Source organism: Phragmites australis, chromosome 7 (assembly GCF_958298935.1).
Source record: "Phragmites australis chromosome 7, lpPhrAust1.1, whole genome shotgun sequence".
Lineage (NCBI taxonomy): Eukaryota > Viridiplantae > Streptophyta > Magnoliopsida > Poales > Poaceae > Phragmites > Phragmites australis.
This window is the reverse complement of record NC_084927.1, coordinates 14873092-14896472: the sequence shown is the minus strand read 5'-3', so window position 1 is coordinate 14896472 and position 23381 is coordinate 14873092. Positions and strand designations below refer to the sequence as shown.

At 43.6% G+C, this 23381-nt stretch overlaps 1 protein-coding gene across 1 annotated transcript; it reads right to left on the bottom strand.

Moving 5' to 3' along the window:
* Positions 1-6056: 6056 nt before the first annotated feature.
* LOC133924008 (cysteine proteinase 1-like) lies at positions 6057-8189 on the bottom strand. Its single transcript, XM_062369358.1, has 4 exons — positions 7654-8189; positions 7407-7526; positions 6656-6899; positions 6057-6559 (listed from the first exon to the last, which is right to left on the bottom strand). The coding sequence occupies exons 1-4, from the start codon at positions 8119-8121 to the stop codon at positions 6270-6272; spliced, it is 1122 nt and encodes a 373-aa protein (XP_062225342.1). The 5' UTR covers positions 8122-8189; the 3' UTR covers positions 6057-6269.
* Positions 8190-23381: the final 15192 nt, after the last annotated feature.

Sequence of the window (23381 nt, the reverse complement as noted above, 5' to 3'; positions counted from 1 at the left end):
ATATTTAATACCACAATCAGCAATGTAATATTTCAATGCCAATAAGCAATTGGCCACAACTTAATATTTCATTAAGAACTTGACAACTAGTATAATGAGAAAAAAGATTGCATCGGATCCTCTAATAGTTGATCAGCATGAAAGCCAATCTGGTAATAAAGAACAAATACCGAAATAACATGAAAATATAAGTAATGCATGTTCAAGACACAAAAATAGGCTGACAAACCACTGTTCAAAATTCCTTACACCGTAAGAGAGTGATACATAACATGGGGGGCTAAAATAGAAATATTTTTTTAATATTTCTTTTTTATACGACAATTTCAAAATATTGCAAAAATTCAAAAAATTACAAAAATATCCCACTATCGCACATTCATTCGGCGAAATCTAGTTTTCACACAATGAATGTGCGAAAACTTGATTTTCACTCTTCCGATGCATGAAATATAGAAAATATTTTCTATTATTTAAAGTGCAAAAATTAAATTTTTTGGAGTTCAATATGCAAAAATTCTATTTTTTTAGATTGGTTGTGCAAAAATATTTTTGCACAACAGAAAAAGTTAATTTTTTGCTGATAGGTGAGGCAAAAATATGTTTGTTTCGGTGATTTTTGTCTTAGTACAAAAAATACAAAAATTAGTTCGGGAAAAATGTTTGTTGTGCAAATAGTTATCCTAATGGCATCACATAGTGGTTTATTTTTTTCTTAATTTTTGGTTCGATTTAATTTTGTTGATATTTCTTTATTTAGTTGATGTGAAATTGTGTGAGTAATTTTTTGAGTGAAGTACGTTGGGAGGATACATAATTAAATTTTTTTAAACAATAGTAGTTATGAAGCATAATTATCATAGAATCCAGCTTCGAGTATACATACGCTAATGAACATTACATGGGACCTGGGGTCTTTCGTCATTGCGCAAATGGATCCTAACCGTAAAGAGATGATGACAACAAATATTGGCATGTACAACAAATGGACCCTAACCTAAACACTAACCTAATAGCGTGTCGCTGCTAAACTTAACATGCCTTATTGGGAATGAAAATAGATCAGATTACAATAAATGCTCTATTGAGTGCACCTAGGATATTTGCCCTTCATGAGGGCATCGAGGCTTGCTACATTAGTGCGATGGGACATCTCTAGCTTCATTTCCTTATCAGCTTTGTGTGCTTCAGCCGCGGCGTGCTCCTTTGCTGCCTTCCTCTTGTGTTCCTCCTCCTAATGCTTCAACCGTAGTTCCTTCTGCTGTTTCTCGTACTCTCGACGTTCGTAAGCTTGCCTCCCCCACCACATGGTCATGTCGACCCATCGCTTCTGGTCCTCATTTTGCTCCATCTCCAGCCATCCTATGAAGTCACAGATAGGTGGAGCAGGCTCGTCAAATGAAATAAGAGGGAAGATTAGTATGATGGTGGATGAAATTGTATGAAAACTACCACATGAGTGATCTATGTCGCTATATCGGTGGGTAGTAATACGTTCTATGTTGAGGCAGGTCATACTTGTAGTTAGCACATATAAAGAAGCATCTACCATAGGTGTAGGTGATGTCCTGTAACTTGTGAAGCCTACAAGGGTCGCTAAAGAAGCACATTGTTGGTTTGACCCCCTGGGGGATGGAAGTCGCGCAATATTTTTTTGGGTGGGATTGGTGGAGTTGAGGAAGACATTGTAGTTGGGAGAGGTGAGGAATGAGTGATGTACCCATGGTTCAGACATGGGTTATTTATGGTGGCTAGGGGCTGGTGCATGGGTATGGCTAGGGGCTGGAGCATGAGAGTATTGTGCATAAGGACAAATGACTAGGGATTCCCTAGGACGACCATTCTATCTAGGCTTGTGATCCTACAGTCAGTATAGTTCTGATACCACCTCTGTCACACCCAGTTTTAACGGACAAAACCAAGTGTGGCTTATGTGTGCCCAGGAAGTTAACACACATAAGGACGTTATAGGTGAAGTAACAAAAGCAATACTTTAACTTATAAGCATTCACTTCTTACAGAATAAAGACTTCACCTAAACAACTTCAAAATTAAACTAAACGACAGCATCTAAACGACGACAGCGGGACGAAAGCATCGGCGACCAAGCACTCCACAGGCACCGACTGGAAGACACGCTCCTAGAACACCAGGTCGTCGTCTTGGAAATTTTCAAAATCTTTCACTGAGCAGCATACGTTTTGTAGGAGAAAGCAAGGGTGAGCACATAGAGTACTCAGCAAGTGTGGGAAAGTAATGATATGTAGGCTTATATCAAAAATAGTCTAACACATGGAATATTTGCGTAAATGCGAGTAATGAAAATATATTTGGACTCAAAAGCATTAAGCAATTATTAAATGAATGTAACCCATACAGTTCAACATCCAGCATACAAGACTCCCCACTTTGCACACCATAACCGTCCATTACTCCATGTACTATAACCAAAACCACAACCATCTAGTGCTCCCTATACCAGAACCATAACCACCACCCACTAATCATGTGAGGATCCAAGTCTCTCATATCCGTGAGCACGGCTGTTATAACAGTTTTATACTCTGCAGAGGTTGTCCAGCTTTCCCCACAAGTGAGTGAATTCTATGTTGTCGTGTTTGCAAGATACTTAACACACGACAGTAGTGTGCTGTCAAGAATCATTGTATGACACTTTCCACTAACCAGAGACTAACCCAGTATGTGTCTGCCCACTAGGTTTCACCACCAAGCTTTACACGAGTTCAACTCCTACCTAGAAGCACCCTTTTACGCTGACACAACACACACTGGATTAACTCTAATCAGTATGTCACGCCTTACCCATATCAGCCTCGTGGTTTGTACGTTACTTCTTGGGTTGTCACTCCACAAACCAGTCCTTACTTAGGTTACTTGAGCAAACACTAACCTAACATCATAACCATGATAACCATCAAAACCACTTTGCTCAAGGCCTAAGGTTCCATGTTGCTAGACCATTAACACATTAGCAACCATTGTTGCATATGTTCATTAGTCAAGATTATGACATTTCTCAACATCCCCAAAGAATGGCTAAGCAATCTACCCATAAAAGACACCTAACCATAAAACATCTAGGTTCCAAGGGATGATAAGGGAAAATCTAGGAAAAACCCTAATATCGGTGACTACCCATCATATTGATACTGCATGCAATTTTGTGAAACAAAACATTTAAAAACATATGATCAAGATGATCAAGGACACTTACCTTCTCCTTGCTGCTGCTCAGTGTATTCTTGCTCCTGGCCTTGGTATTCCTCAAATTGATCCGGGGTGTTGTCGACTAATTGCACAATAATCGACAAACACACAAACAAGATACACTAAGAACAGAGCACAAAACTAAAGAACAATGAGATAACATCTATCTAGAAAGAAAGAGCACTGAAAAACGAATCTATCGGCGTAAGAATCGCTTAAAACGGAGCTGCGACGAAAAATGATATGCTAAAAACAAATTTAGGGTTTATTTTAATTAAGAAAAGGACTTAATTGTAATTAACAGAAATCTTTAGGGACCTTTTTGTAAAAATAGAAGGACCTATAAGCAATTTTTAAAAAGTTCAAGGACCTAAGTGTAAAAAGATTTGGCTCCTTTGCAATTATAAAAAGATTAGGGGCTGGACTGCAAAGTTACCAATTAAAGGGGTTATCTAAAATTATTATTTTTAGATTGAAAAAACCTCTTTTATTACGTGGCTGCTAACTAGCTTGACACATAGGCAAGAGGATTGAGATGGTAGCTAAGGTGGCAAGGTGACGTGGCAAAACGGCTGACTGGGTTCAAGCATAAACACGTGGCGCTATGCTATTGGGTGCTGAAGGGGTACGATAGGATCTAATCTTGGCCGTGCAAAACAGATCCAGCGACACATAGAAGCTCGTGCTATCAGGGTAGAGGTCACGGCGGCGCCGAGGGGTTGCGGCGGCGCATGGCCGGAAAACTCGCCGAAATCGATTCCGGCTCATGGCCGGAAAACGAGCGGTGGATTTCGAAGAGGGGAGCACGGCGGGTCGGTTTTAGGGCTTACCTTGGGCAGGGCGGCACTGGATGGGCTCGGCGACGGAAGGAGCGGCAGAGGACCTCGAGATCTTGTCGGGAAGGGGTCTCCGACGGTGCAGGAACCAAGCCGACGGCAGGGAGAGCTTTGGTGGATGGCCGCGGTTCTGTTAGGCTGCTCGGGTGAAGCTCAATGGCGCTTGGGCAGCTCGACGGCGTGCTCAACCGAGGGGCAGCGACAATGGCGGTGGTGGGGCTCGAAATCGGCGAGATTGGCTCGGGACTTGGCGGGTTTGGGACGAGATGAGATCGGGGGGAGGGGTCCTGGTTATATAGGCGAGGTCTCGCGCGGAAAAAGGGGAAAGGCGGCAGCTCGTACTCCACTCGGACTCGGACGACGGCGCGATGGGGCGGACTCCAGGTCGGAGATGATGGCGACCGCGTAGGCGGTTTCTGCGCGGGCGTCTTCGGAGCGACAGGCTGGTGGGCGCGCGGCGCTGGGCCGGACCGAGGCCCAGGCGGAAGGAGAGTGGGAGAATAGGGCTGGCTGGCTGGGCTGAGGCCGAAAAAGAGAGAGAGGGTGAGGGATTTGGGCCGGAGGGGAAAAAGGCAGCCCGAGAAGGTTTTGTTTTTTTTATTCTTTTCTTTTTTTCTAATTTCTAATTCAAAGCAAATCCACTTCAAACAAAATCTATCAAAAACCAAATAAAAACCCTACTTGCCTAATTCAGCATGAATGCATAATAATCAATTATATCCTATGTCAAATGGGTTTTTCTTTTATATAAAATAGGGTTTTACCTTTTAAATTATTTAAACTCATATTAAATTCTAGCAAATTTTAAGAAATTTTCAAAGGTGAAAAAATTAGGTGTTACAGGGGTACAAGACAATCAAATAAATGCCATCCAGAAGTCCTTATATAGTTATATTATGTTAGGATTTCATCCACTATGCAAGAAGTTGTGTGTGAAGGGATGTGAACTACTTTTTCTTCATGTTTTTGTTTTTCCATATCATTTATTTGATTGCGTGCCAGTGCTAAATTGAGATGGATTTGCTGGGAGCTGGAATGGCATCGTGAAGAAGTTCTCTTATGTACAATGTAATCTCTGTGTTGTATTATCATCTATATCTATATCCTATATAATTCACCAGTTGTGATAAATCCGGACGATCTCCACCATCCAACCGAGTTGATCAAATAGTCACGTGCAAAGTTGGACCATGTTTTTCTTCCAAAAATTATTATCAATCATCTATTATTTTTCTTCTATACCTAGACATCCAATATTTATCTTTTATATATTTAAAAAAATATATTTAATTTTCTATTATTTACCTTCTATAATTCTTCGGATTACTATATACTAGATTGATTCACGTATATAAAACACGTGTGTAATTGCTAGTGAACCGTAGTGCTATACCACTTGTTGGTTGAGACAGATTTCCTTCGTTTAAATATTCACCATCATCGACATCTTAAGGCTGTTTATGAGTGGATTACATTTGAATGCATGATTGTTCCTTTAAGGTACTTTAAGGGTACCTTTACCTATGGAAACTTTGCCTAGATTTTTTACTTTGGAAATATTGTCATATTATTCCCCCCAAACATGAATTCCACAATGCATATATAGGTTGTTTTATTACCGACTCCATGCATCATTGTAAGTAGTTAACACACCAGAGCATAATACTGGGTATCGTGCCTTCTATAGTATTTAGAACCGTCTAAACATCCAGCGGTTTTGGAGGTGGTTTTGCCACAGTGGCGAACTGTTTAGAATTTGAATGCTTCTGCTTAAAAATTATTTTAAGTACTGGGCCCACTCGTCGAAGAGTTTAAGATTTCAGTCCAGTGATAATGGAAGTAAAAACGATTTAACAAATACTACTTATATAGTCAGACTGAATAAGCAGTAGACGTTTCTAGCTTACAGGAAGCACTAGAAGATCCATATCGTTGATCTGTAGCTTATCTTTTCAGCAATTGCTCAAAGATTGATCAGATTACAAGCATTACCCATGATAACAAGTAGCTACTTGTAAGTTCCAACAATTGTTGTGCTGTGGGAATTATACATAATAATCCAAACATAACATTACAGCAATCAAGAGCAGTTTCACATAATACCATAGAACAGCCCTCACTGAAAAGAGCTCTAGCACCAGGTCAAACCATATGTGGGAATTATACATAATAATGGTATATACAGACAAGAGGACTAGTAGGATCCTATTCCTTCTTAGAGGTGTGGATGGCAGTCACTGTGGAGACCATCGAATCGACACCACACTTGTTTTGTACATGTGGACCCCTGCAGATCTTGTAGTACCCGTTCTCGCCCCAGTTTTCACCCCACGAGTTCTTTATGATCCAGTAGGGCTTTTCCTTGAAGCGGATTGGTGCGTAACCAGCCGATCCAAAACCAACCAGGAGCACACCATGATCAAGATGCCTACCACAAATGTATGGGCATGAGACACCGCCGATGTATGTCTGCATGAAGACTGCATTGATACCAACTGCAGGAAAGAAAGTACGCATCAGTAACTGATTTTTGCATGATATTCATAGGCTAATCGTGGCAGCAGCAATGATAACATGCTTTCAGTCCTTACTTGCTAGTGGGCCATGTTTCACCAAGTTAGCAGCAATTTGTTCTTCATCAACAGAGACAACACTGAAATTGTTCACCTGAGCAACAATTTTGGACTTGTCAAATTTGCAGGTGCTGTCCCTCCCGGTGTAAGGGTAATCCTTCTCACGCTCTAGGCCACCAGCTTTCTGGAGATAGCTGAAAGCCGTAGTCATCAAGCCACCATTGCATCCTGCGTCGCAGGAGCGTGGTTCTGATGGATCACACTGCAAATTCATAACAAGAACATAACACAGAAATCAGATGTTTGATCCAATGGGTGCCTTGGACTTTAGCAGCCAAGGAGAACTTTGCTGGGTCCAAATACATGTTAGTTGACTTGGCTCAAACTTAAAGTGGATAAGATCCAACCTAATTCGGTAGATCAATATTGTGCAAAAACAAATCAAGAAGAATGGAAAATGAACTCAAATCTTCAGCTATCTTCAGTCCTTTTATTTTTATTTTTATTTTATGAGAACTTAATCCTCAATTTTAACAAAGTCCTTCTTAATCAAATTATTATCCTTATACTTTCTACTTTCTGACCACCACCAACCAGAACAGAGGAAACCCAGAAAAGGACACAGCAGCAGATGGCAACAAGGCCACCCAGAGGAGAATATCCTTGCATCATCCTTTTAGCAGTTAGCCCAACAAAACAATGAACGAACAATTCACAGCAAAAACTTACTACTTGATTAACGAGAGCAAATTGAAGAAGTGGTGGATACCTCGTGGTCGCAGTCGACCATCTGCTGCTCGCTGAGCACCTCGAGCTTGCCGGTGGCGAGGTAGTGCGCCCCCTCCAGCGCCCCCGACGTGCTGAACGACCAGCACGACCCGCACGAACCCTGCAGCGAAATCAAATCGAGTCGGATGAAATCCACCAATCCAGCGATGAACTATGTCCATCGATCGAATCCACGAGGAGGAGACGCAATACTTGGCTGAATCCTAGGGAACAAGAAAGAGCCGGACCTGGTTCTTGACGGGGCCGACGGCGCCGTGGTCCCGCCAATCGAAGTCTGTGGGGAGTCCGTCCGTTGGGAGGATGGGCGCCTCGTGCACTGAGCCCTTGAGGAGGCCAGACGGACGGGAGCGGCGGAGGCCGAGGAACTGACGCCGGAACTCGGCGGGGGTGAGGTCGGAGAACTTGGTCACCCCGTGGACTGCCGTGGGGTCGAGCCGCTGGTGGCGCCGCGCGCGGCGGAGGTTGGCCTTGAACACAGACATCCGGTGCGCGCGCTCGGCGTCGTCGCGGTAGGACTTGCCGAACTGGCGGACGAAGGTCGCGAAGTGCGCCTCCGCGTTCAGCTCCAGCTCATCTTCACCTTGGACCACCTGCTCGATGAGTGGATCCTCGACGTCGGGCTCCGCCGAGCAGAGGGCCACGGCGGAGAGGAGGAGGAGGAGGCCAGCGGCGAGGAGGCGGCGGCGGAGAGCCATGACAGGTTGGGCTGGATTTTTTTCCGCGGTTTAGTGGCTACCTGCTCCGGTTATTTATGTTAGCTTGCGTTGTTGCGTCCGTCGTAGGATGCGGTTGCGTGGAGACGATTCCGATCAAGGAATGATCAATTTAGTATCAATTATCAAACTATCAAAGATGTTGATGGATTCAATCAGCAAGGTGATATTTTTCTACTTATTGTCAATTTGTCATTGTATACGTGAGAGGAAATGAATCAGCTGTGGTTTTTTTGCTGATTTAAGATGTTTTATGGTATTTGCTGTGATTCACAATGGTCGGAGGGTGGATACGTTAATAGACTTGCAAAACCTTACCACCAGTGACTACAAGGCGTTCTTTTTATGATAACGGAAAAACCGTTCCGTCCTTGCTTCATGCGAATTATCCAACCTTATCTCTTATTACACCATTTCAGCTCAAGGGTAAACTCTAAAAGCAATACTATAATAAGCCATATGATGTTTAGCATCTCAAGCAACACATATGTGAGAGCTCCGTCTTCAAAATTTGCTTACAGTCCAACCCACTTATAGAGCAAACCCGCATACATATGTCATATCTCTTATTTTTTATTATCGCTTCATGTAATGTTACTCAGTCTTATTGTCATCAGAAAACCATTACTCTTCGGTATGTGTCACCAAGTTGCAAGTTGCAGACTTATTATCTAAACTACTGAGGTGGGACTAGTTTCATCAAACTGGAAAACTTGAGCCACACAGGCTGAAACCAGAATACTAATGGGCTAGGGTATTACACTCTCCCTCCTTCAAGGCTGATGCCCTCCGCAGCTTACCACGTAAGCGGCAGACAAATACATAAGATCTCTCCTCGGTGCCACGATCATGCCATGTCCACTCCATGGGCGGACACACATGCACTCGTTCAGTGAGAGTTAGCTCTGAATACCATATGTAACACCCCACCTCCAAAATTCGTATATAACTCTGCCCACATGTGGGACAGACCCTAATACACTTGACATCTCTTTTACACTTTCGTCCCCACTTCGTATAAAAGGGCTAACCTGGAGGTGGTATATTTGAAATGCAAAGGCTTATAAGCTGGCACCAACATATCTAAACTATCAAGATAGGACTAACTCTAGCAAATGAAAACACTTGGGTCACACGGGCTAAAACTCGAACACTAATAAGCCAGGGTATTACAACATAGCCTATCACTAAATCATCACACATGCTTGGTGAAGAATTCCATCGTAACCACCTCCAAAACTCGGTAGGACCTATATGTATACTCCCTTTCTTCCTCCCTTTTGTAGTAACACGCAATGTCTTAGCCAATAAGCTTCTTTAAAGATAACTTGCATGAAAGTAACGTTGTTTCGGCATAGCTATATAGCTTAGCATAGAGCGGCCACCCCAACTACAATCTTTATTTGTTTACCTCCCACACCTAGAAGCCAATCCCCCATCATACGCAAAAACTCCTAGGTGGATTAATGCCTACATCAATTCAAACTATACGCCAAACTGGTCTGGCAAAGTGGCAATTAAAGAAAACGTGCTAAATTAATTTTCAAGGGAAGTTTCAACTGCCATAGAAATTTACTTGAAAAATACCTCTTTCTTGACATAAACTTATGTTGGCTAACTTAGCCATGAGATCTTGCTATGCAACTAGTTTATCTCCTCTAATAGCTTTACGGAAGGATATATTGAGTGGTATAAGGAGAATCTACTCTTGGTGGCACCAAACCTAATGCACCTTCCTCTCAATTTACCCAGGTGTAATGCGTCCTGATATGGTTCTTAATGGTAGCCATCAAATCAACTTTAAAACATCATTAGTGAAAACCTACATAAGATAAAAGCTACATAATATACGAAATCATCATTGACAAACTACATTCTAGCCATCAATATCGTCACTTCCCAAGAAAATTAGTGCACTAAAATATAGTGCTATATTAGGAATCGGTTTCTTGTACGACTATATTGTGACAAGGAATGACAACAAAAGTTATTCATTTGTGCCCTAGTTGTGTGTCCAAAATTTGAATGTTATTTTTTTTAATCAAGGAAGTACAAGTCTCTACTCCAGTGACCATTTACAACAATATACATCCAAGTTTTTAGACTAGTGGGAGGACTAGGTAAGTTGGGGATTACCTTAGGGCGATGGTGACGTGGAGGGAGCAGAGGTGTCTGTGTGGAGGAGACCGACATCGAAGGTAGATGAGGACTCAGCATTGGCTTTAAGATGTGGAGGAGGTCATGCGGTGGAGGAGGTTGGGGAGGGCATAGTGTCGGCTTTGAGATGTGGAGAAGGTAACATAGTTGAGGCAACGGCGTTGATGCGGTGGCTCTAGATTTGCTAAGTGTTGAAGAAGGACAGATAAAGGCAATTATATAGAGCGGCGATACTACCATTGCCAGATCAAGTAACGAACCAGCAATAATAGACTTGATCCAATAGTGTATACAGTTTGAATGCATGGGGTGCGGGGATCGAGGCGTCGGTGATAGTCTGTAATTATCAGTGCACAACTAGCACCAGCGGTAATAGTATGAATTTGTTGGGTGTGGGAACTGAGGCTTCACTGATAGGCCATCACTGTTAGTTGGTAACTAGAACCGATAGTCACTCGTATGTTCCAAACCACTACAAGCCCAACAAAATCCTTCGGTTCTACAAGTCAGAGCTGAGGTTTATAAAGTGTGCATGTTGTTCCTCAATAGATAGTGTGGTACTAAAGGATAGTAAAGATATAATAGGTTGCGATGAGCAGGGATGCAAAGGGGTCGGTGAAATAAAGTGAATATTGGCCCACAATGATACCGTTCACTTGGCCCAAATGAGGCTAGACAACACAAGAGTGATAGGTTAGAAGCACAGGTTATGTGAACCGAGGTGTCAATGATGATCACTATGGTTAGTAACAAGAACCGGCAGTTACACTATAGACATAAATATAACTAAAATTTGCAAGTAACCAATAGTCAAACTTAGAATTAAATAGAAACGACATATTAACATAATACATGAAAAGGTTCATTACACAAAGTTTTATAATACATATATAAAAATACATTACAATAGTTTCAACAGCACTTAAGATTCTCTACCTCGTTGTAGATTCTGATGTGACACACAATGATGAAGTAGACATTGTCTTCATCAATAGTGTATAGATGACGATGCATATACTCTATGTCTTAGTGTTCTAGGTAGATATCATAGAAATTGTTGTTGCGATGATCAATGGCATACAGAAGGCGTTGCATCCCAATACGTTCCGGAGAGCAGCAGCTACATTCACCCATCGGCTTCAGGTTGGATGAATCTAGTGTCTAGAGATGATGATTAATCATTACTGAAGGCCTGCAACAAGACCTAGGTTACGAGCCACCATCTGGCTCACCTTAACCCTCCTTCCAGGTGGGGCGGCCATTGAAATGACACAAAAGGGTATATCTGCAAAAAAATAAAACAAACATAAAATAGAGAAATGATTTAAGATAAAAAGAACAAAGATCTAAGTAAGGAAGAACAAAGCATTACATGATGATGAAAGAAAACTGTGTTTCTTTACAAACCATTCGTAATCAAAGTAAGGAAAAACAAAAACTCTACTCGCACTAGTGTAGAGTGAATTCTCACTTGTGACGCATAGAAAATGATAGAGGAGGATTAAATAGAGATCATAATTGTACCAATTGAAATTATCAACTGGCAGAGTGATAGATCGATGTGTTGATTCACATGCCCCCTGTCACTGCCAATTGTATTTAATAATAGACAATGATATCCCATCACTACCAGTTGGTAATTGTGCCAACACTGATATCTTAATTGCCACTTGAAACTCCTATGCGCCCCTTCATTCTTTCGCACCATTAAAATATGCATGCACGATGACCCTTCATCATCCTCGAATGGTGATTATAATCCTCGCCCTCCCTAGCCCTCATCATTCCATCCGTGACGTTGCTCCTCCTCCTCTGATCCATCGTGCCCAAATTAGTCCGATCATCCTCTCAGTCCAGTCATGGGCGCCAGATCTCCTCTAGAGCTACCACATCCTGCCTTTCCTCCTTCCCATCCACTATACTCATCAGAGGAGGAGGAGGATGCAATACTGGCCTCCCCATATGACTATGAATGGGAGAACTTCTTGTGTGAGAGCCCTCCGTTGAAGAATCACAGCGCGCCGATGAGCTTGGAGGACTCCTCCAAGGATGAGGATTATGTGTCCTCTGAGGAGAAGGACGAGGAGGAGGATGCCAACATTGAGAAACCCGACGATGACAAGGAGGAGGAGGTTGATGCTACCGTTTTCACCAATGATGATAATGGCAGAAGCATTGACCGGGACAAGCTCGATAAGATGAGCTCCGAGGAGGAGGAGACCGTTGTCACCTCTAGAGATCATGAGGACCCCATCATCATCAACAGTGATTATGACAGTGGAAAGGAGTTGTCATCGTCATCAGAGGATGGCATACGACCCGACATAAAAAAGAAGTGAAAGCTAGCATAAGCGTAGGGTTTATAGGTTTATTAATTAGTCTTTCAGTGCAATCCGGATGTTGGTTTTGTCAGTAATCCAGAACTTCTTTTGTAATCTACCTTATATATAAATACAAGATCGTGCACTTCCAAGCTTAATTAGTCTAAATTTTGTACTTCCAAGTTTCACCAACATGACCTTGTTGAAGGCATGTCTCATGTCATTGATTCATGTATTCAACTGACAATGATGAAGGATATAATTGTCGGTCAATAACATGAATCAGCATTGATACATCATTGTCGGTCAGTGGTAGCAACTGGCAGTGATATGCCATGAGCTGGTACTGATGTAGCATTTCCAGTTGGTGGTATAAACCGACAGTGATAAGCGATATTATTATCTGTTCCAACAGACTCATCAATTTTTTGGTTGTTGAAGATTGGTGAATCACCGATCTTACAAATTTATAGAACAGATTGGGAATGCTTCAAGTAAATGAATCACAGGGAAACACAGAGGGGTTTTTATATAGGTTCAGGCCTCCCTTAGGATAACAACACTACATTTTTTTTGTCTTGTATTGAATAGAGCCTATTACAAGAGGAGAGTGGCTAGCCTAGATGGATCTAAATCTAGTTGGCGACTTTCTTGCTTGGCTTGTTCTGGTTCTAATTGCCTCTTGACTTGTCCTTCGCAAGGACCCCAGGCTCCGTATATATATTGGGGTGTGTACGTCCTCTGGAGTCTTCCTTCCATTCTTGGAGATAAACTTCTCTATTTACAAGATACCTTGGGCTCTACGGGCAGTTTCCTTTCATCCAGTGATCCTCTTTCCAGAGATAGAGATATTCCCTAAGAATTGTGAGAAACCCTGGGGTAGCCAAATATGGTAGTTACCCAATAGTATCATCAAGCCCCCCATCAGTACATGAAATAAGGCTTTGACGGATCATGTACATGGCCAGCAAGGATAAGCTTTTTTTCTGATCATGTTATCGAGTAAGACTTGAGTTCTCGATTAGGTTGACGCATCTAACCGGATTTTCTGGGTCCTTAGATCATCTATTCGGGATTCTGACCACCTTCGAGTCCTCAAGAGAATTCTCGAGAAGGTGTTCCATCCGAGTAGGTTTTCTTATTGTTTCGTTCCTACGAGGTCAGGAGGAAAAATTTATCACTGGTTGAGTTCGAAAGTTGGACCATCGCAGTGGAGATTTTGGGTAGTTGTGAGGATCTTTCTCATGCCAAAGTATCATGATTACGGTAGCGGCGTGAGGAGCTGAGCTGCTCAGGTTATTGCACCAATTGCCCCGCATGCGCCGGTCATTAAATGCGACATGACAATAAATCTAGAGATCGTGGCCTCGAGTCATGCACGACATTATTTGAAGCACTATTTCCGGGAGTCTTTGCCCTGTATAAAGGCGGAGGTAAACCCACTTTAATGTTCACCCTACCATCATCGTTTGCTTTCCATCACCATCTTCGTTCTCCTTGCGCCCCTGCCTCCAACCCCCCCCCCCCAAGAACCCTCCTCCACCGATTTCTCCACCGCCATGGGCAAGAAAAAGATCGAGAAAGAAAGCTCCTCTGTCGATGAGATGACATGTGCGATCCTGGAGTGGCAAGAGTTTGACGTTATGAAGGAGGTCCTGGAGAAGGCAAAGATCGGTGAGGTGATCCCTCCTTGGGCTTTGATCCCCTGCACGCTGGTGTCAGGGCAGACGATTCTGAGCCTGCACACCCATGGTACAGTGATCTTTCTTGTGTTCTTCCACTGGGCTTCTGCTCCCCCCCCCCCCCTTCAAATTTTCTTCTCGAGGTGCTTGATTTCTATGGCCTACAACTCATTCACCTCAACCCCCATTCCATCATCATGTGGAGAGTCTTCATATATATGTGAGAGGCCTTCATTGGTTTCCGCTCGTCCCTCAACCTCTTCAGATACTTTAACCTTTTGAAGAGGCTCAAGAACAAGGTCGTTGGCGGTGCTGGATTTCAGCTTCGGGAGGGCAAGTCGGTGGAGTACATTGACTTCCCCACCAAGTCCTCCTAGTCAGGATGGCACAAGAAGTAGTTTTACTGCTTACAAGGACTCTCTTACCAGGGCTTACCACCGCTAGCGAGGCCTGCCTGGACAGAAGAGCCGTTGATGACCACCCTTTATCGGAAACTCATCGGAGAGATCTGGCATTTGAAGGAGAGGAATTTGACGGCTTATGACATTGCCAGGGACTTCATCAGGCACCACCTGAGTCCTATGAAATCAAGGATTACTAGCGCCTAGCAATTTCTAGCCGAATTGGATCCGCTTGAGAAGGTGAGATAGGTACTTTCCGATCCCAAGTAGTCGTTATCAAAGGAACTTCAAGATTGATCTTCATAGTCAATTGCTTTTTCTCGTAGTGCTTTCTCTGGAGATTGCCAACAAGAGGACCAAGATTCTTTTCGAGGCGATATCTTCCTCCGGATACTCGCGTGTTCAAACTCCCATCATGGAGATGTACCTGGATGCTCAAGGGAAGATCATGTGAATAAGTCTCTCTATCCTTTTGGATTCTATTTTCTTTTCCAAATGGCATTACAAGGAAAATGAGATTTTTCCACGAAACATTGGCAACAATATATGAATTGTGGCAATACATAGCTGATATTGCCATGATTAGAGACTCGTAGCAATAAATTGACTAAATTGCCATGATTTTCTAGTGTTGCCATATTTCCAACTTTCGTTGCAAGAGGTTGCTATGTATTGCAACCGAAAAATATATTGTTGCATTAAGTTGATTATTTTGCCACAATTTGAAATTGTTATGATAGTTTTGTTTTTGTGGCAATATATCATTTTTATTGCCACACTTTGTTTTGTCGTGGTAATATGAACTTTTATATTGCAATGATATATTATTGTGGCAATATTCCATGAATTAGTTGTAATAAATATATGTTATTGCCATGAGTCAAGAATCGTTGCAATATAAAGGTACTATTGCCATGATTTTTAACTATTTCCACACTTTATATGCATGCCCACTTTTAATAGAGAGGTCAAAATGATATTATCTACATTCTATACATAAATAATAGCTTTGGCGTGGTGGTAAAGCATTCCGTGTACAACTACAAGGTTTCAGGTTGGACTCCTGATCGTAGTAGTGAAACCAACCATAAAATTATCATAATTTTCATTTACAATGATTTTATTGCCACAAACTAATATCGTTGCAATAGTGACTTTATTGCCACAATTTTATTTCTATTGCCACAATAATAGGCATTGTACATGGAGCCTATTGTCATGCTGATTTTGTGGTAACATAAGAAATTATCACAACAAAATAAAAAAATATTGCAAAAACTTTAGAGCATGCCACTACTTGCAACGGCTGGCAATGATTTTGAAGTTTTTGCGATATGCACATATTGCAAACTATTTTGACTCTATTGCAATGATTTTTCACCATGGAAAAAGCTCAATTTCCTTTTAGTGTGGTTATGGTCATGACGATGATCATCGTGGACTCATACAGCTTCACAAGTGTGGACGGCCTTAACCGAAAGCCAAGAACGTGGGTGTAAGACCCCCAATCTCGTTTCCCCTATGCCTCATGTATCAGTCCCTAAATCAAGTAGCTGATATGCATATAATTCAATATAATGATATTAAATACATACTTTGAATAAAATAATTACCTGAACAGAGCGAACGATGATCTCGTGGACTAGGATCCACGGCATACCAGCCAGGCATAAGAGCCTACAACAGAATAAAGTGGCACAGAGTGAAATAATCCAATGCCATAGGCAACTTGGATGTGGACGCGACCTTAAACTTCTTCTTTTTAACTTTATCTACGTCGAGATTGATCCTCATCTCAACAATTTGAAAGCAGAAAGACTAGGTATGGAAGGTACTCAACAAGTCCTAACACTACTTCAAGAGGTTGAGCAGATGCATAAGGGAGGTAACCAAGGATAAAGCCTTATGGCTATAGTTTGGGTTCAAAGCCAGTTTTACATGCAGTGTGAATTCAGGTGTAACACTTGGTTTAAATCAGTTAAACAAAAGTGAGGTTTGATTGATAAAGGTTGCTGGCCCTGAGGAAAAGCTATTTGTTCCCCTACAGTTCCCATCTTTTAGCTGGTTGATGTCTAGTCCAACCAGTTTCAATGGCATATAGCCGACGTTCTCCAAAACACGGGCACACTGCCCACTCACACATCAAGGGGTGTGGTGGTTGAGCTTGACTAAAGATGCTGGCGACTGAGCGTTGTGGTGAGAGGCCGGAGAGGAGAGGGGTGATCTATGCTGAGCGCAAGGGAGAGGGGAGAAGGGAGCAGAGGGGCTCATCGAGGATGGACAATGCACGGCCGAGTTGTTGCTGGTGCTAGTGGCGGTTGTATGATGCAGTGGTGTGCTGGTATGGGTGTATGCTCGGTGCTCAGTGTTTGGTGGAGCTCTATGTTTGTGTAGGTGAAGGGAGAGGAGCATAATGGGATGGGCTCAGTAGTGGCAGGATGATTGTGATGTTGCTCTATTATGCTCGAGTTGGGAAAAAGGAGGAAACGGCATGGGAAAGGAGAGCAGAGGGGGAGGGGAAGTTTAGTTTTACTGCTCCTGTGCACAAGGTCGGAGGCAGGGGTGGTGTGAATGCAACCTGTGGTGGTGACTTTTGGTCGGTGAACAGTGGCAAGTGGCAGGAGGTGGTCGGTTGGGAAGAAAAGATCAGGAGGAGAGGACATCCTGATAGTGGGGTTCACATAGCAGTGAGGAGGTTGGCTACTTCTTTTTTGTGTGTGAGCGAGAGAGAGCACAGTGAGAGATTGAGAGAGAACAAACAATGAGAGAGAGGGAATTTGGAATGACAATTCAAATTGATGTATTTGAATATGTAACTAGATGTATGATGCTTCAAAATAAATAACTTGAATTTAAATTGAGTTGGGGTAATTCAAATTGAATTTGAATTAGAATTGACATGACTTTGAACAGGATTTGAAATATGAGATTTGAACTTGAACCAAGATTTAAAACAAATTGAGTTGAATATACGAATTGATTATACTGGAATGAATTGGATTAAATCTCGAATGATTTGAATTTGCAATCGAATACGAAATCGATGACGATTTGGATTGGGTCTAGATTTGAGATAGATTGAATTGGGATTAGAACCAAGATTTGAGTTGGATTTGGGTTCAGCTGAAATCAAACCAATATTGAGATTCAAATTTGAGAGACATTCAAATTCGAGTCGATCAAAGTCAATTTAGGGATAATTCAATTTCACCTTGAATTATGGATTTGAGCTGAATTGGGAGATCAATTTTCAAGGATTGAATTGGATTTGGATTCAGTCAAAAAGAACTAAAACATGATTCAAATTTGCAAAAAATTCAAATTTGAATCTCCACACGACGAAACAAAGACTCCGAGAAACCAAAATGATGCAATTGATCGAGTTGATGGAGGTTTCGAATTTAGAAATTGACTCCGGTGAATTTTGAATACATAGTCCAAATAATAATATATGTGTATTTGCACATATGAATATATATACACACACACATATATATTTCCTGGATTTTAGGTTGCCTTAATTATTTTTTAAGAAAATAAACAACAGTGGGTTTTGGCTATTTTTTAAATGCTAAAACATAGGGTGTTACAGTGGGGGCCCTACTGCAGACTTGGATAGAGTCATCATCACAGAGAGCACAGGTCCGAGTAGGAGTGATGGCAGTACTCTGCATGTTGCACCCTTTGGAAGTGGCATGGTGTTGGACAGTGATTGCTTCATGGAGGTCGATTCACCGACAGACTACTCTACGCCACCAACTCCAGCTGCTCTAGCTTCATGTGCCTCCACCGACTCTGGTAAGTTGAGCTTTTATCCAGAACTTTTGTTGTCGTGCTTGTTCTTAATTTTTGGACATGTTTAGCCTTTGGCCCAGGACCATACAAAGGCGATCATTCTCGTGAGCTCATCTGGCAACGCTCCTCTAGTTCCAATGACGTCAGGGAGTAAAGGAGGTGCCCTCGAGAGAACGCTCAAGAGGTCGGCACCCCTCCTAGTTTCAGTTGAGACTTCCCAATCAGAGAAGTGGATTAGGTATGCCATATATTTCTTCTCATGCTGTTTGGAATGTGTTGTTCAAGCTTGTCTTTCCGCAGGCTACCCGTAGTGATGTCGACAGCCCCTAGGTCTGAGCCTTCCCAAGCCCTAGTCATGACCTCCTTCAAGGGAGATGTGGGGGGGGGGGCCCAGCAAGCCCTTGGCATTGGTTGTTAGCATACATGAAGATGATCATTCGGCTCCCCGAGCTATCCCCCCGATCCTGGTGCACGGGCTGCTCGGGGATTTGACTTGGCGGCAAATTATTGAAGGTCCTCTAGGTCGCGATCTGGATAGCGTCTTCTTTCCCTTCTACATGGTGATAGTTTCCCTGCAAAACAATTACTTAGTTGCTATAATGACAAGTACAGACCTAAGATTTTGCAGGTGTTTGTGGTGCGGCTAAAGAGAGTCTGCGAGAAGACCCAACAAGCGACCATCTAAGTAGCCATGCTTGAAGAAGAGGCCACAGTGTTGCACCAGCAACTCTCCCAGGTGACCGACGAGAAGAAAAAGGCGATCGCCAAGGTGGAGAACCAGGATAAGGGTATGTCTGGGGTATTCCTAACTTGTTGTTCATCCACTTCGTATTCTTAGCATGTCATCATGTAGAACACTCCATGGCCCGAGAAGCTGTCACCAGGAGCGACCCCAGATATCAATTGTCTGCCAACAATTCTTTGCGGCTCTTGATGTCTTCCAGGAGGTGCTTGTCGGGGTCAGGATCCAAGTAGAGACTCCTGGTGGTGAACACCACCGGGCTTGCTACTAGAGCCACCAAACTTACTGATGTGTTCGGGGGACTTCAAGGGAAGGTCACTGAACACCTTTCGAACCAATCTCAGCGGAGCATGGAAGTGGTGCTTGCCTTCATGCTAACCATTTTGAAGACCCACTGATCTGACATCAACACCTATGTCCTCCTAGAATGCTGCCTCATCAGCGCAAAAGGTTGAGGAGGCGACTGGGATAGCCAAAGCCTTCATGGATGAGATGGACTTCGCGCCCTCATCATAGTTTTTTCTTTTTTCTTTACCCTACGGTTTGTAATAAACACTTGGTAGATTTTGTTTATTTAGTAGAAACTTAAATGCTCTTCATATTTGATTGGATTACTTTGTGTTGGATGCTTTTAGCAGCATGTCATGGTCTTATTGCTGACTTTTTCCTTCGATTAGTTTGCAACCCGTTAATCGCTAGTCAGAGCACATACTATGATCAGGCTAGGTCTGCTTGAGTGGGAGGCATCATAGCCTCCAGTTACTCATGGAATGCGATAAGGAGCTATCGGTGGGTGAACACCGCAAACGGGGATCCTGAGGGACCCCCTTTGAGATTCGACCGGGGGGCTGATTCTGGATCTACCTTGTTTGTGGATTTAATGCGAATATGTGAGATCTAAGCGGGACGGATGATCGTCGGCTAGTGAGAGTACATGCTCAAGGGATTTTAGATAGGTTCGGGCCGCACGGAGCGTAATACCCTACTCATGTGTGTATGATATGCTATTAATGCTCTTGGAATGTCTTTCTCTGGATCTCTGGTGTTACAAGGTTTTTTGTCTAAGTCTAGAGCTTCAGTCTTCAAGTGCTAATCTCTCTGAGCTTCTACTCGGCTTGGATTTCTCCGACCTTCAACTGTGTGCTAGAGCTAGGTGAACTTCTGCACAGTCTCCCCTTCTCCGGAGTGCACCCCCCCCTTATCCTGTCGGGGGAAGCTTCGCGTGCCCAGAACGGGGGCACGAGTTCCCATGAGCCATAAATGGAAAGTAACCATCATGGGGCTGTAGTTTGATGTTACAGGGGGTTGAAAATGCGCCTTCGGCCGGTCCTGTCGCCCGTCTTTAGCAGATGCAGGGGGGCTCACCGAACAGCCGCCGAACTACCCCGCATGCCCTCTCAGTCAGAGCAGATCTGACACAACAGGGGGGGCAGGCGATACGCCTCAAGCCCAACGATGATATCTCCAAGCCGTTTCCCTTATGGGCCCTGCAGGGTGACGTGTGATGGGACCCGTCGCATTAAATGTCCCCACGCCTTCCTGCCAGGAGGTGGCAGGGACTGACGTACTCAATACGACAGGCGTAGGGGGGGAGTGGTTGGAAGTGACAGGCCACGCTCCCTCTTAAATGCAGCATCGAGCCTCTCACCAATTGACACCTCACCGTTGAGCCTTTGTGGGGTCCATCGGCAAGGGGCTTCTCAGGTCCTCGGGGAACTCCGGGTACTCGGGGACCACAGTTCATGGCCCCGAGCACCCCTCCCGGAACTGGCTCTTCTCGGGTCCTCGGGGAACTCCGGGTACTCGGGGACCACTGTTCATGGCCCCGAGCGCCCTCTCCCGGATATGTCTCTTCTTGGGTCATCGGGGAACTCTGGGTACTCGGGGACCACTATTCATGGGCCCGAGCACCCCTCCCGAAACTGGCTCTTCTCGGGTCCTCGGGGAACTACGGGTATTCGGGGACCACTGTTCATGGCCCCAAGCACCCCTCCCGGAACTGGCTCTTCTCGGTCCTCGGGGAGATGGTCTCTAAGGGATGGCGCCATGTGGCATTCTGCGGTCCTAGCCTCGGGACTCGGGGACCCCTGGTTCTCATATCACCGACAGGAGCCTTCTCGCAACTCCAAGTTCGCCATGTAACAATCCTTCTCTTCTTATTGGAATCTGCTTTTGGAAGGTACACAATATGTTGTTTTCGGTTGCTAGTAACAAGTAGTTGTTAAGTCCCTGACTGTTTGCCTGGAAAGGTCCTTTCCGGGTAGGTAGTCTAACCAAGAAAGGTAATTCAAGAAAGAAGAACTCATATTGCATTTGGGTCAAGAAATACTTTCTACCGCTCCAGGCATACGTTGGGAATGGGGAACCCGAGAAGCGGCTTATCCCATTATCGGGCATGAGGATGCGCTAATAGACAAGTAGATCAAGAAAAGAATCCGATCGACTTCCTAGGCAATATGATCTTTATTATTACTAAAAATACTCTTAACACTTACACTTGGGACTTACAGAGCTTATTGATGACCCACGAGCTATTATAGACCTAATGTCCCAAACCTAAAAGACACATACTAGATTAATCTGATAAGCAATGACCCTTACTACTTCAGGGGTAGCGTAGGCACTATCTCAGGGGTTTCGAACTAATTGTGGAACTGAGCCCCTAGTTTTATGGGTATGCTTCTCGAGGCATTGTGGTTAAGGCCATGACTAGGGCTTCTTGTCCACCTTGATCCTTAAGCTCTTAGGTTCCTTGATTGGTTGGTGTTAAGCTACCATGTCTAGGCTCCTCTTGTCGTAATATAATCTTGCCTTCAGGGATCCCCATATAGCGATGACCCCTTCGGGTCCTGGGATCTTTACGCACTAATAAGTATAATGCATGGCAGTAATGAACTTGGCCAAGGTTGGTCGACCCAGGATATCTTTGTACACCGTCTCGAAGTCAACCACATCGAAGAGAATCCTCTCTGTTCAAAAATTGCCGTGCTTTCTAAAGGTTACAGGGAGTGATATCTGGCCAATGGGGGTAGCCGAAGATCCAGGTACTATACTGTGAAAGGCTTGAGTAACCAGCTTAATTGTATATCAAGAGATTTGCATCCCTTCGTGTGCATTAGAAAAGAGGATTCAGGGAACTCCCTCCATCGATAAGGACTCGGGTGATCCTACAGTTGTTGATCATAGGCTCGACCACTATCGAGAAGCGGCTTGACTGTATGAAGTTCTCAGGGCAATCATCTTGGCCAAAGGAGATGTTAACTTTTGACCACTTAACAATATGTCATCCCTTGGGGATGGCAGCTAATGTTTCTCGGGCCATTGTCTTGTACTATCTTTTGGAATCATAGGAAGAAGATCCACCAAACATGTGGTCGATTGCCCTCTAGTACGACTGAAAAGACATTGGATTTGTGTCATCCTCACCGCCCCTGGAGCTGGAATCCCTACTTTGGGCTATGACCTGGGTCTTCTTTTCTGTGGCTGCTTTTTGACCTCCACCTTGACCATTTTCCTCCAGAGGCAGCACTCTTGGAGCCTATAGTTGTTGGTCTGGTGGAGGTCACACCAAGGCTTACCGTCGTGTTTGCCAAAGCCTAGCATGAAGTTCTTGCCACGGGAGGAACTGGGATGCTTGTCAGGATGAGTGTCAGGCAAATCTACAAAAACTTCCTCGGAGTTATTTTTCTTACCCTTACCTCCCTTAATGTTCTTCTTGCGCTTGATCTTGGCATTATCTCCTTCGAGCTCAGTTTGAGGGCACTTTGATGCCCTGAGTTTTCTCCTTGACAAAGAGGACCACATCTTCAATCTTGGCGAACTCATCAACAATTTTCATGAGCTCTTCAACCATCTCGGCTCCTGGATGGCATATCCTTGACACACCTCTAGATCTTGACCCCTTGGGTAAATGCATGTATGACACCGTAGTCACTGACCTTGGGGATGTTGTTCCAGATGTCTACTCGCAACGGTAGAGGTTGTTTTTTGTGCTGGGGCAAACTTATGTACCCTAGAAGGTAGCTCAGAATACGTCACAAAGCTACTCCCACGAGTAGATAGTGTCTATGAATAAGTTGGTTAGCCACGTAAGGTTACCCCTTCAAGGGTGGTAGGGACGTAATTGGCTATTACCTTTTTATCC

Coding starts and splice junctions, on each gene's coding strand:
- LOC133924008 (XM_062369358.1), bottom strand. CDS start 8,121: ATGGCTCTCCGCCGCCGCCTCCTCGCCGCTGGCCTCCTCCTCCTCCTC. Junction 6,900..7,406: donor TGGTCGACTGCGACCACGAG/GTATCCACCACT, acceptor ATGAATTTGCAG/TGTGATCCATCAGAACCACG. Junction 6,560..6,655: donor GAAACATGGCCCACTAGCAA/GTAAGGACTGAA, acceptor TCTTTCCTGCAG/TTGGTATCAATGCAGTCTTC.